This window comes from Carcharhinus amblyrhynchos, chromosome 5 (genome assembly GCF_965287045.1).
Source record: "Carcharhinus amblyrhynchos chromosome 5, sCarAmb.v2.hapA, whole genome shotgun sequence".
NCBI classification, from domain to species: domain Eukaryota; kingdom Metazoa; phylum Chordata; class Chondrichthyes; order Carcharhiniformes; family Carcharhinidae; genus Carcharhinus; species Carcharhinus amblyrhynchos.
In genome coordinates, this window is record NC_137328.1 from 36,829,892 (window position 1) to 36,844,545 (window position 14,654).

General features: G+C 45.4%; 1 protein-coding gene across 4 annotated transcripts in view; it reads left to right on the forward strand.

The window, feature by feature from the left end:
• rassf6 (Ras association domain family member 6) overlaps positions 1-14,654 on the forward strand; it is a 59,434-nt gene that overhangs the window by 37,593 nt on the left and 7,187 nt on the right. For all 4 annotated transcript variants that reach the window (XM_080188639.1, XM_080188638.1, XM_080188640.1 and 1 more), the window contains 4 exons: positions 1,488-1,591; positions 3,212-3,390; positions 9,337-9,438; positions 11,859-11,910. In XM_080188639.1, the coding sequence (XP_080044765.1) occupies positions 1,488-1,591; positions 3,212-3,390; positions 9,337-9,438; positions 11,859-11,910 (437 nt within the window). The remainder of the gene's footprint in view (positions 1-1,487; positions 1,592-3,211; positions 3,391-9,336; positions 9,439-11,858; positions 11,911-14,654) is intronic.

A 14,654-nucleotide genomic window follows, 5' to 3' on the forward strand; every position in this document is an offset into this window, starting at 1 on the left:
CCATAACCATTGACTGTTCATCCTCTTGCTTGGGGCGTTCTGGCTGGAGTTGTTGCCATTCCTCTATTAGATAATAAAACTGATTACTTCAAAAATAAAGACCCACCAGCCGCTCAGTATTTTCACTGTCACTCCAACATAGAGAGGTTAACTGAAATCTTTATGTCTTAGCCAATAAAATTGAAAGCTTTTATTTCCTCGTTCCCGAGGCCAACTCCCTAACTTTGCAGAAAGGGAAATAAAGCTACAACTCACTGATCAATCAACTCAAAGGCCTTCTGTAATCTCACAGTTCCATTGTTCCTTTCTCGCTCATTTCATATGATCCCAGTCTGCCTCACACTCCCTCCAATCTACCTCACACTCCCCCGGTCTGCCTCACACTCCCTCCAATCTACCTCACACTCCCCCCGGTCTGCCTCACACTCCCTCCAATCTATCTCACACTCCCCCCGGTCTGCCTCACACTCCCTCCAATCTACCTCACACTCCCCCGGTCTGCCTCACACTCCCTCCAATCTACCTCACACTCCCCCCGGTCTGCCTCACACTCTCTCCAATCTACCTCACACTCCCCCCGGTCTGCCTCACACTCCCTCCAATCTATCTCACACTCCCCCCGGGTCTGCCTCACACTCTCCCCCCCCCCGGTCTGCCTCACACTCCCTCCAATCTACCTCACACTCCCCCGGTCTGCCTCACACTCCCTCCAATCTACCTCACACTCCCCCCGGGTCTGCCTCACACTCTCCCCCCCCCGGTCTGCCTCACACTCCCTCCAATCTACCTCACACTCCCCCGGTCTGCCTCACACTCCCACCAATCTACCTCACACTCCCCCCGGGTCTGCCTCACACTCCCTCCAATCTACCTCACACTCCCCCCGGTCTGCCTCACACTCCCTCCAATCTACCTCACACTCCCCCGGGTCTGCCTCACACTCCCTCCAATCTACCTCACACTCCCCCCGGTCTGTCTCACACTCCCTCCAATCTACCTCACACTCCCCCCCCGTCTGCCTCACACTCCCCCGGTCTGCCTCACACTCCCTCCAATCTACCTCACACTCCCCCGGGTCTGCCTCACACTCCCTCCAATCTACCTCACACTCCCCCCGGTCTGCCTCACACTCCCTCCAATCTACCTCACACTCCCCCGGGTCTGCCTCACACTCCCTCCAATCTACCTCACACTCCCCCCGGTCTGCCTCACACTCCCTCCAATCTACCTCACACTCCCCCCCCGTCTGCCTCACACTCCCCCGGTCTGCCTCACACTGCTCTCGATCTGCCCTTTTGTTTTACCACCTCTCCTCTCTCTCTCTCTCTGCTGTAACTTAAAGCCTCAATTTTTTTCTCATCCTGATGAAAAGTTACGAACCTGAAATGTTGTTTTCACTTCTTTCTGCACGGACACTGCTAGTTCTGCTGAGTATTTCCAGCATTTTCTATTTTTATGTCAGTGAATAAATGAATTTATACTTGCAGAGGAATGACACGATGGGGAGAGTTTGACAATTTGTACAACATTGCTGAGCTGGAGGAGGAAGCTGCGCCAGAAGGCAAGGAACAGGAGACGATCCAGCAACCGAGTAAGTTTCCAGGAGATAAAAGCAAATTAGTGCGGATGCTGGAATCTAAAACAAAAAGCGCTGGGAAATCTCAGCAGCTCTGGCCCGGGAATGCTCGTGGAAAGAGAACAGAGCTAACATTTCAAGTCTGGATGACCCTTCCTCAGAGCTCTGTCCAAGAGTCATCCAGACTCCAAACACTAGCTCTGTTCTCCTTCCACCCAGGCTGTCAGAGTGACTGAGATTGTCCAGCATTTTCCGTGTTGGTGTAAGTTTCCCAGGAGGTTGGGTGAGTGGATCAGTAATTATAATTTGTGGAATCTTTAATAGTTTTTGGAGAATACACTCGGTGAAATTAATATATTGTCAGGCAATCAGAATTTTTTCCAAATTCAGATTAGTTTAGATTAAACCATTCCTTGGGTTCTTGGAGATCTTTTAGAAATCTGACGAGTTGAGATTGAGTGAAAAGAACAATGCACTTCCTTTGGTTTGGGGAGTAAGTGATGTGGGGGAATCACCAAGTTCACGCCGACCGTAACAATGAGGAGAACGGTTAGGAGAAATTTCCTTAGTCTTAAAATCCTTGAAAATCAAGGAGCTTAAACATATCGTAGGCAATTCTCCCATCCCAATGCACTAATTTTTTAGTGCAGTGGGCCAGGAGAAACGCCTGTGGGTCGACTCGCAGGATTTGCGCTTGTGTTCCTGATTCGTGCACATCTCCAAGCGTCGGCGGGAACAGCTGTAAGTGATTTTAATCTATGTTTTAATGTTATTTAATGTTATTAGTGGGCCCAGGACTAAAGTCTCCGGGCCGCTAGCTTCTCCCACCGCGTCAATGCAATTTCATTCCGGCGGGAGTTCAAACTAGCTCCCCAATTTCGAGGAACTAACGGCCAGACCCTGCTGGAGTGAAGAGGTAATTACAGCCCCCCCCCCGGTACTGGAGTTTGGGAAGCTCCTTGATGGGGAGTGGTTTGGGGCTGGCCCGGGAATGCTCTTGGGGGACTATAATCAGGGTGGGGGCTAGAGGCACTGTGGGGTCTCTGGCTGGCCAGTGATTGAGCTGGCAGTAAAATGCAGGCTGACAGTTCCGGGCCACTGCGCTTTTCCCGCAAATACAGAATTTTTGGGAGAATCGCCCTCATCATGCTTAGAATTCTGATGTGTCCAGCACTTTCTGTCTTGTTAATAAACAGGAGTGTTATGTTTCAAAGTGCAGTCGTAGTTAAGATGATACTGCGATTTTGCCCAGTTCAGAGCGTTGGGGAGGGAGTTGCGAGATCCACAATGCCCAATTTCCTATCCAGTTGCAAAATCAGTCCAATTATCGATGGGTAAAGATGAAATGCTGCAGATGCTGGAATCTGAAACAAGAACAGATAAATGCTGGAAAACCTTAGCAAGTCTGATAGCATCTGTGGGAAGAGAATAGAGCCAATGTTTCGAGTTCAGATCATCAACTTTGACCAAGAGTCATCTAGATTTGAAACATTGGCGATTATGTACGGTCCTGTTCTTCAAAGAGTGAAAACAAATGTCCAGCCAACTTGACTTGTTGGCAAAGAGATGAGAAGAAGCTGAATGATATCCAAGATAGATTGGAGTTTCTTACATTCTTCTCCTTCAACCTTTTAGTCTTTGAGAGCAGTACATTAAAACCAAAACGCAACCGAGAGCCAGAAAGTGGCAACTTAATACGTACCATGAGTGACGCGTCATTGGTGAAAATGAGGGTAAAGGACCAAGCAGTGACTGCAGCAAAGAAAGCCCAGCGCCATCGCTTTTCCATTAACGGTCACTTTTACAACTACAAGGTAAAAAGTGCGAATTCAATTTTTTTTCCTTACAGAAATAAAACTAGTGTAGGCTGAGCTGTAAAGTCCAGTGTATGAATTTCATCTGCTCAAGAGAAAAATTACACTCAGTATGACCAGCATCTAATATGCTTCACTTTGTATTTAATTATGAGAATTAGTCAGTGATTCAAGTTCAATCGCTACTCCAAGCTTTCAGCACATAACCTATTTAAACATTTCCCTGGCATTGACAGAGGTACTGTCTCTTCAAGTGGTAAAGATTCCATGGTACTGTTCAAAGAAAACTAAGGAGATTCCCCCAGTGTTGTGTTATCCCTCAACCTACACCACCAATAGCAGATTAACTGGTTAGCTCATTTCCTATTTATGTCACCTTGCTGTGTACAAATCAACAGCCCTGTTTCCCTACGTAGAAAGTGACTTCGCTGCAAAAGTATTTCATTGGCTGAGAAGCACCTTGGGATGCCCTGAAGATGTAATCAAGGCAAATCTTTCTTTACAGTCAGTGGGAAGTCCTTAGAATCAAACCAAAGGCCTTAAGTAGACATATACCAGCCATGCCTGTTCGAAATGAGCCAGTAACTGTCCGCAGCTTGCCATTAGGGTGCGCACTTAGGGGCAATGCTCCCTGGCAGTAGCTGATCAGTACACCAGAGGGCACTGTCATCAGATTTTTCTAAAAGTTTTGAGGCGTTAGTATCAGTAGATGGCAAACTGCAGTGAGACATAATCAATGCGCATGGAGTGAGAGTAGATTGTACAAAAATCCTGTTAGTCTGGGCAGAAAGGAGAATTTCAGATTGACATAGCAACAGTATGATCAAGTGAAAGTGAATGACCCTCCAGAATGTGATAAAAACTGTGCAATTAATCCAGAAACACAGAACTATTACACGTAGAAGAGGGCCATTTGGACTGAAAGGTCTATGCTGGCTCTCCGAATACCTTGACTTAAGCACAGTGTTATTTCTGTGAGAAATAAGGATTGAAGAGATTAACAATTACAAACAAAATTATGTCAAATCCTGGTATGTTCTACATGGTAAGAAGATTCACTACACCAGGTTAAAGTCCAACAGGTTTATTTGGTCACAAAAGCCACTAGCGTACAGAACGCTGCTCCTTCATCAGGTAAGTGGGAGATCTGTTCACAAACAGGGCACATAGAGACACAAACTCAACTTATAAAATAATGGTTGGAATGCGAGTCTTTACAGGTAATCGAGTCTTAAAGGTACAGACAATGTGAGTGGAGAGAGGGTTAAGCACAGGTTAAAGAGATGTGTATTGTCTCCAGCCAGGACAGTTAGTGAGATTTTGCAAGCCCAGGCAAGTCGTGGGGGTTACAGATAGTGTGACATGAACCCAAGATCCTGGTTGAAGCCGTCCTCATGTGTGCGGAACTTGGCTATCAGTCTCTGCTCAGCAACTCAGTGCTGTCATGTGTCATGAAAGCCACCTTGGAGAACACTTAGCCAAAGATCAGAGGCCGAATGCCCGTGACCGCTGAAGTGTTCCTCACCAGGAAGAGAACACTCGTGCCTGGTAATTGTCGAGCGGTGTTCGTTCATCCATTGTTGTAGCATCTGCGTGGTCTCCCCAGTGTACCACGCTTCGGGACATCCTTTGTTGCAGCGTATCAGGTAGACAAGTTGGCCGAGTTGCAAGAGCATGTACCATATACCTGGTGGATGATGGCATCCGTGTTGATGATCCAGCACATCTTGCAGAGGTTGCTGTGGCAGGGTTATGTGGTGTGTCCTTGATGGAAATGCATGTGTCCAAGTGACCACAACACCACACAACCCTGCCACAGCAACCTCTGCAAGACGTGCCAGATCATCGACACAGATGCCATCATCTCACGTGAGAACATCATCCACCAGATACACAGTACATACTCTTGCTACTCAGCCAAAGTTGTCTACCTGATACACTGCAGGAGGAGCAAAGAACAGAGACCGTTTCCAAAGGGGCAATCAGCCACTTTTTACTTTCTGATGGTGACAGTTTAATGACACTGGTCATGTAGAACATGATGTGAGGATGCCGGCATTGGACTGGGGTAAATACACGCTAACTGTTCTCCAAGGCAGCCTTCACGACACACGACAACGCAGAGTCACTGAGCAGAGACTGATAGCCAAGTTCCACACACATGAGGATGGCCTCAACCAGGATCTTGGGTTCATGTCACACTATCTGTAACCCCCACGACTTGGCTGGACTTGCAAAATCTCACTAACTGACCTGGCTGGAGACAATACACATTTCTTTAACCTGTGCTTAACCCTCTCTCTACTAACATTGTCTGTACCTTTAAGACTTAATTACTTGTAAAGACTCGCATTCCAGCAATTATTTTGTAAATTGAGTTTGTGTCTTTATATGCCCTGTTTGTGAACAGAACTCCCACTTACCTGACAAAGGAGCAGCGCTCCGAAAGCTAGTGGCTTTTGCTACCAAATAAACCTGTTGGACTTTAACTTGGTGTTGTGAGACTTCTAAATGTATTTACCCCAGTCCAATGCCGGCATCCCCACATCATGTTCTACATGACCAGTGTCATTAAACTGTCACCATCAGAAAGTAAAAAGTGGCTGATTGCCCCTTTGGAAACGGTCTCTGTTCTTTGCTCTTTCAGTAAAAGCAGGATCTCAAGACTTTGTTATTTGTGCTAGGCCTGCCTGTCCCACTGGTTTAATGGGGTGTGAAGTGGGTAGAAGGGAAGGTGAGTCTAAGAGAAGCTTTTATTTAGATGGATCCAATGAATTGGCCGTTAATGTGTCTCAGAGAACTGGATTTAACAGGGTGTAGGCATCCTCCTCTACCACCAGCCAAAATGTCACAGATGAGGTCAGCCTTTCTCCAGAGGGTTGCGCGGCTGGAATTTGGCATGTGATACTTTATTCAAGGTGGGATATCCGAGCCAATTGGGCAACAAAATGGCTGCCAGCTCTCTGATCTCAGCAGCGCCACAGGAAGCTGTGGTCACTGCCAGGACTACAACAGTTCCCAATGCCATGGAGCTGAAGCCCGGGTAAAAAGGTAAGTGGAGAGGAGGGTATACCACCCAGGCTAGGCAATAAGGCCCCAGCAAGAGGGGGATAGGGAGCCAGGGCAGACTGGCCAGGTTGTGAGGAAACTGGGTGGCAAGGAAAGCCTGGGTAGGTACCAAACAGACCGAAGTAACCTGTCACAGATGCACTCCGCCCATCTTTGCACACCAGCAGCCTACACAGTGAAAGCTGCCAGACTGGATCCTCGGGTAGGCTTCTCCTGCTGGGACATGAGGAGGCCATAAAATCCAGCCCGTGATGACTTCCTCAAATGCCTGCTTCACTGGGAGCACGGGATAGTGGGATCACACTATTTATTCAAATCACCCATCCCTTTTTATTGTCTGAACAACATAGTTAGGAAGCTTTAATTTTTATTTAAATGTACTCAAAGGACAAATGGAGACCAGCCAATTGCCACCTCATCGGCTGCACTAAATCATCAACAAAGTGATGAAAAGTGTTGTCGGCAGTGTGGCACTTACCAATAACCAATTCACCGACGGCCAGGAAAGATCCAATTACAGTTTTGTGTTGGGGAGAGGGGGGTAGTTGACTGATTGGGGGGTAAGGGAGGGATTTACAGGTCGCTGAGTTGGCTGTGGGAGAACACTGCTACTCCCTCTGGCCTACGACCAACGCTGGAATGGTGTTTACCTGCTGAAAGAGCCAGTCCTCATCTCCCTTTACCTGCCAGGTTTCCCATGGGCCAGCAAAGCTAGCCAGCCTCGGTTAAGCCTAAAATGTGGACAATGTGTGTGGCACCCAGCCTCAGTAGATATTTTATGATGAGCCCCACCTCTTGGGAGGAGGTTGGTCACCCACCAGGCCCCCGGTAAAGCTGGATGTGGGTAGTTTGAGACATATTGGAGCCAGCTTTAATATCCCAACCAACACAACCCTGCCGTCTCGACAGATAAAACTGCCCACGCCTTTTAATAGTAGAGGTGTTATCAACAATGGCCAACATGCAAAACACAAAGTTTTTATTGCCTTATAGATCGAGATGTATTTGCATAGATTTATAATCTTCCTGCAGCCAATTGCCATAAACCTCACTCCTAAATATTCCTGAACTTGATAGTCCTGCAAACTGATATTTCATGGGAGCAAAGACTGGTTACTGACACCAGCTCTGAGCATTGAACGGTGGAGGCTGGAATTTGTTCAGTTTATTTCTGATGATTGAGGTGCACTTTGCACTATAACTTAACACTGGCCAAACGTTACTGTTTATTTGGGTGGTGCAGTTTACAACTCGTATTGAGATAGGACTTTGTTCATCAAAACTGAAATAAAACAAGCGGCATTAATTATTTTGCAGGCACATAAATTTTAGTTGAAGGTCTTACTGAATTTAATATCTTTTTCAGCACTTGGGTGAAAGTTTATTGTGAGGTCGGTTAATAAAGTTTACACAAGGCTAATTCTACATATCCAAGCTAAATGGCTGTGGTTACCTTTGTTTAAAAGATAACATCATGTGAAAGATGGATGGTCTCCAACTCTCCCCTCCCCCTGCACTGTCTCTGCTTATCCCAGGCAGCTGCCTATCCTGGCAAACAGAGCAAGCTATTTCCCATTGCCGTAGCATCAATTACGGAGGTGCCACTTAAACCTTCTGATCAGGCCAGCTATTCTGGGCAGTTCAAACAGCTGTCGGAGAACAATTACCTGTCATTAAGTTTTTTTCAGGCAGCCCCAAGCCTCCTGAAACTCAAGTTGTGTTTACTGTACCTGTTGGAGTGGCGAAACTAAACCGAGATGAAACTGACCAGCCTGCTGTGTCAGCCCCGTTCAGCTCTCCATTGGCGAACCAGGGGAGCAACTGTCACCTTACACTGCTTTTCTGAAGCCAGGGATACTTTCCACACACAGTACCACAGGGAGCATTAGTAATTTAGAAGCCTAGTAATTACCTGGTAATCACCAATTTTGACAGTGAGCAACAGAAAGGCCGAGAGACTGCCAGCAAACTAAGTAAGAAGTCTCACAACACCAGGTTAAAGTCCAACAGGTTTATTTGTAATCACAAGCTTTCGGAGTGCTGCCTCTTGCTCAAATGACTCACCTGAGGAAGGAACAGCACTCTGAAAGCTCGTGATTCCAAATAAGCCTGTTGGACTTTAACCTGGTGTTGTGAGACTTCTTACTGTGTTTACCCCAGTCCAACACCGGCATCTCCATATCATGGAGTCATTGATCCATGGCTTTGGAGATGGTGTGGAGCTCTGAACTGATATCCCAGAGCTGACATTGTTTAAACAACAAGTTCAGTTTGAATTTCTGAAATAGTCAAACTTCCACTTAAAATGATTTAACCTGATACATGGGTGTTTGTACAAATGTGTCCAGTTTAAATGGTGAGGCTGTACCAGTTATGGGCACCACAACTCAGGAAGGCGATGGACCTAGGGAGGGACACAATACAATGTGGGTGTGATGCTGGCAATGGAATCAGACTGATGGGGCTGCAACTTTTGAACTTTTTCTTTTTGAAAGGAAGGAGAATGGGGAGATTAGATCCCCATCCATAAAAGGATTTGTGATCTGTCCACTCCCCTCACCAGAAACCCCCTCCCCTGTCTGTTTCTAAAAGGAAATATGGAGAATAGTCCTCTGTAGAGTCCAGCTCGCCAGATATTTTGATTTAAATGCTTAACATTTATTTTTTAAAATATAATTTACAAGATAACATGGACATTTTAACTGGGAGTAGGCTCAGTGATGGAAGACCAGACAATTGTCAAATATTAGACATCTCCAACTGAGACATGGGCTATTTAAATTATGACAGTCTATGGTATTTTGCTGTTTTATATAACACACAATGAGTAAAATAACAGCTATGTGGTATAAAATTCATCATCTTCATGTTCCCCAGACTTCCATTTTCACACCAGTCAAAGGCTCTGTGACAAACGTGAGAATCAATAGCACGTTGACAACTCAGGAAGTGATAGCATTACTGCTACAAAAATTTAAGGTATGTTTCTAAAATGGCCTTCCAGTCTTTCTGAACAGCCCTGAGAGTGTACAACCTTTCCTTTCTCATCCCCAACACTCTCACTGCCTGTAAAGATGCTTGTTCACTAGTTGAAGGAAAACACAACTCATTTATTTACAGGTTGAACTATACAGAGGCTTGCAGCCTCATGGCTGCCATCAGTTCCCGAGATGACTTTGAATAAAAAGGCCCAAGCTTACCAGGGTGATCCCCCACCCTGCCACTCGACTGGTTCCCCAGGCCACGTGACCCTTACTCTGCAGACTGACCCTTAAAGGGACAATCACCACATTACCCTTCACTTCCTCTCAGCCACACATTCCCACTTTGGCAGCTGCATTTACGTCCATCTCACTCTCTCTCTCCCCCACTCCTTTTCTCTGCCTCTCCACCCCCCCCTCACACTCCCACTCCCTTTCCCTCGCCCACTCCCTCCACCCTCCCGCTGACATAAACATTTCTCCTATTCTCCCTTCAGTTTTCAAATTGCCAAATTTTCTGACCTTGCTGCAGTGGGAGCATAGTGTGAATGGCAGGTAAAATTGTGCTCTATGTCACTCAAATTTAGCTGGGAAATTTTATATTAATGGTGCCTGGTGTTAACTAATACAGTTTTATAAAGTCCCTCATTTCGGATCCATAAGGAAAGAACAGGGCTGTCAGGAGAGGCTGGGAAGCACCACACACACACACACACACACACACACACACACACACACACACACACACACACACACACACACACACACACACATATCCCACCACCACCAAAAGTGAATAGCATACAACTGATTCACTCCCTGGAGCAGAATGACTGAGGTCTCTCAAAGAGAAAGTAAGGGGTTTTGTGGGAGAAAGATTTTACTTTTTGTACCTCATAGTGACACAGACTGCTCTCTAACAGCAAGCACAAAGAGGCACTTAATCTTGGAACTTGGTTAAATGTCATCCTGTATCTTGGTATCGGGAACAACATAGGAATGTCCTGGTGTTGCTTGTAGGGAGTCACTGTGTTGAAGATTTGAACACAAATCATCTCATGAGGTATGATATGACAGAGAATCAAAACAACTTTCAGGAACACAGCAACTTTACAGAACAAAATTGTCCCTCACTTCAGAGAGGTGGTGGATTGTGAAGGTGTGAGGTAGATTGAGAGAAGGTGGGGTAAATCCAGTCTCCAGCAATATAATGCCAAACAAAGGCTAGGTCTGACTTCCAGAGAGCAGGTTAGACACACAGCCACCCACCACACACCAAACCTCACACCCCCTCCCCCCTCTACCATCCCCAACCGTCCCACCCCACCACAACATCTGCCCCCATTAGAAATGCAAGTGAGCATATTGGACGCAGGTTACATTTCTATTTTCATATTTTTAACCCTTCCCCATCTTTATTGTCCACCACCGCTCCTCACCCACTCACTCACCCAACCTGTGGGGCTAAAATTAAATATGAATTTTACCTCAACTGGCATACATTTGTCCTCTAAATGTTTTTCAAGTCAATTTTAAAATCTTATAAACAGAAAAAAAATGCACCAAAATTTTAGCAGGACTGGAAATGGCAGGACTGGAAATACCGATCAAAAGCCAATGGACGTTTTACTGGGTCACCAGATTTTCCATCCCACCTGCAATAGGTCCCACCAAGGGCTGAACCAGAAAATCCCAGCTTTAATTAAAACTATTGACTCCAAGAACAAGGCATGATGGCACAGTAGTTAGTATTACTGCCTCATAGAGGCAGGGACCCAGCCTAGGGTCACTGCCTGTATGGAGTTTGCACATTCTCCCTGTGTCTGCATGGATTTCCTCCAAGTGCTCTGGTTTCCTCCCACAGTCCAAAGATGTGTGTGTTAGGTTTATTGGCCATGCTAAATTAACCCTAGTGTCAGAGAGGGTTAACAGTAAATATGAGGGATTACAAAAATAGGGCCTGGCTGGGGATTGTGGTCAGTGCAGACTCAATGGGCTGAATGGCCTTCTTCTGCACTTGTAGGAATCCTATGATTCTATGAACAAGCTTTAACTTCAAATAAAGCGTTAATTAAGACTTCAAGGAGACAGTGGCTACATTTTACTATGATGGTGAAAGATGGTTTTTATTTTGCTTGAAGCATTATTTTGGCTATTAGTACAGCAATTGAGAAAACCATGTTCACAAAATATTTTGAGCAAATTGTGGACACCCTTTGACACAATCAGAATCAGAATTGGGATTTTCCAATAGAAATGCGGGTTAGGAATTCATCCTCAAAATCATTGACAGAAAAAGCAGGACAGGAACATGACACAGTGTAACAGACAGAAAATATTTGAAGGCCTAAGATTTTCAATATATTGTACTCCTATTTTCTATGTTTTATGTTTTGACTTTTGTTTATTCCAAAACAGATAGAAAACGATCCTAATGATTTTGCACTGTATGTCGTCCATGCAAGTGAAGGTAAGTTGTCAGCATAATTTTTCTTTTCATTTTTAGTTAGTTTTATCTTTCTGAATGCTGGATAAATAACCATCCCTCTGCATCTAGGAACACAAGGAGCAGCATTATTCTGTCTCTGGTACCATTGTACAAGTATTATGCCTCAACTTCTTCTATTAAGTCAGTTAACCTCCATTTTGATTAGTTGCTTTTTAATCTCAGTTTACCTTCTTTATTGGACATCCTGCTCTAATCAACAGTGGAGTAGATGGGGGAAGACAGTGGCCAGTGAAGGGCTGCTGGCTAACGTTTGTGCATTGGACAATGGTCTGGCACCACTAAAGAACAAAGAAAATTACAGCACAGGAACAGGCCCTTCGGCCCTCCAACCTGTACTGACCATGCTGCTCGACTGAACTAAAACCTCCTACCCTTCCAGGGACCATTTCCCCCTCTTCCCATCCTATTCGTGTATTTGTCAAGACGGCCCTTAAAAGTCACTACCATATCCATCCCACTACCTCCCCCAGCAATGAGTTCCAGGTACCCAGTACTCTGTGTCAAAAATCTGCCTCGTATATCTCCTTTATACCTTGCCCCTTGCCCCCTAGTAATTGACTCATCCACCCTGGGAAAAGGTTTCTGACTTTCCACTCTGTTCATGCCTCTCATAATCTTGTAGACTTCTATCAGGTTGCCCCTCAACCTCCATCGTTCCAGTGAGAACAAACTAAGTTTCTCCAACCTCTCCTCATAGCTAATGCCCTCCATACCAGGCAACATCCTGGTAAATCTTTTCTGTCACCTTTCCAAAGCCTCCACATCCTTCTGGTAGTGTGGTGACCAGAATTGAACACTATTTTCCAAGTGCAGCCTAACTAAGGTTCTATAAAGCTGCAACATGACTTGCCAATTTTAAACTCAGTGCCCCAGCCAATGAAGGCAAGCATGCCATATGCCTTCTTGACTACCTTCCCCACCTGCGTTGCCACTTTCAGTGACCTGTGTACCTGTACAGCTAGGTCCCTTTGCCTATCAATACTCTTAAGGGTTCTGCCATTTACTGTATATTTCCTATCTGTATTAGACCTTCCAAAGTGCATTACCTCTCATTTGTCCAGAAAGCTCACGGTCACATGGGACCAAGGCCCAGGAGCGGTCACATAGGGGAGGTCGGAATGCCACTGGTGTCAGTTCTTTAACAATTTGATAAAGGCTCGTGTTCAGCACCCAATTTTAGTCAGTTTTATTCAATTTAGACCAGTTTTAGTCAGTGTGTCAGTTATTTAATAACAGAAACATCATTGCCCTCATTCAGTGTACAGATCTCATATCTCAGTGAAAATAACTGTGGTTTCAGACCTCATTCAAAGCACATACTGAATTGATGTTTCAGTACATTCTCAAATCAGCGCAAATATCTGGTTGTGATGTTAACCTAAGGCCTCAGGCTCCATTTTAACTGTAGTGTCAGGTGTGGCTCAGTTGCTGGCATTCTTTTCTCAGTTTCAGTATATTACATGTTCCACTTCAGGACTCAAGCACAGAAATCAAGGTTGATACCCCAGTGCAGTACCAGGGGAACATCACACTGCCAGAGCTGCTGTCTTTCAGATGAAATTTAAACCGAGGTCCTGTCTTCCCTCTCAAGAATATTAAAGATCCCAGGACATTATTTCAAACTAGGAAAATTAGGAAGTTCATGCCAACATGCATCCTTCATTCAACATTAGTAAAAACAAATTATTGGGACATTATCACATTATTTTGGTGGGAGCTTTTTATGTGCAAATTGAAGGCTGTGTTTCCTACATTAGAACAATGACTCGACTGGAAAAACACTTCACTGGCTGTAAAGCATTTTGAGAATTCCAGATGTTGTGAAGGGTGCTATATGAATGCAAGTTTCTTGCTTTCCTACCTAGCAAAAATTGGGCAGGTGACAGTTCAAAGCAAAGAGGTTATTTTCTCGCTCACATACCCTATCCTTTTCCATGTTAACCTGGTAGGTTTTGCAGGCAGATGCAATGATGCCTGAAGCAAATGTGATCCTTAAATAATATGGGCTCCTATCTGATCAGTAGGACCCTGTTGTGGACCCTGTGTGCAACAATCTGCTGCAGCTTTGCCATTGAACAGGTCTGCCGACAGAAGAGGCCCTTTTGGTCAGCCCAAAATGTTCCTCTGTGGAACCAAGAGAAAGCTTTAGGCTTACCAAAATGTTCACCAGTTTTCTTTCATTTATGGGATGTGGGCATCGCTGCCTGGCCAGCATTTATTGCCCATCCCGAGTCGTCCTTGAACTGAGTGGCTTGCTGGGCATTTCAAAAGGCAGTTGAGAGTCAACCACATTGCTGTGGCTCTGGAGTCACATGTAGAACATAGAACATTACAGCGCAGTACAGGCCCTTCGGCCCTCGATGTTGCGCCGACCAGTGGAACCAATCTAATGACCCTCTAACCTAAACTATTCCAGTGTTATCCATATGCCTATCCACAGACCATTTGAATGCCCTTAAAGTTGGCGAGTCTACAACTCCACGCCCTTACTACCCTCTGAGTAAAGAACCTACCTCTGACATCCGTCCTATAACTACCACCCCTTAATTTAAAGCTATGTCCCCTCGTGTTAACCGTCACCATCCGAGGAAAAAGGCTCTCACTATCCACCTTATCTAACCCTCTGATCATCTTGGGTGCCTCAATTAGGTCACCTCTCAACCTTCTTCTTTCTAATGATAACAACCTCAAGTCCCTCAGCCTTT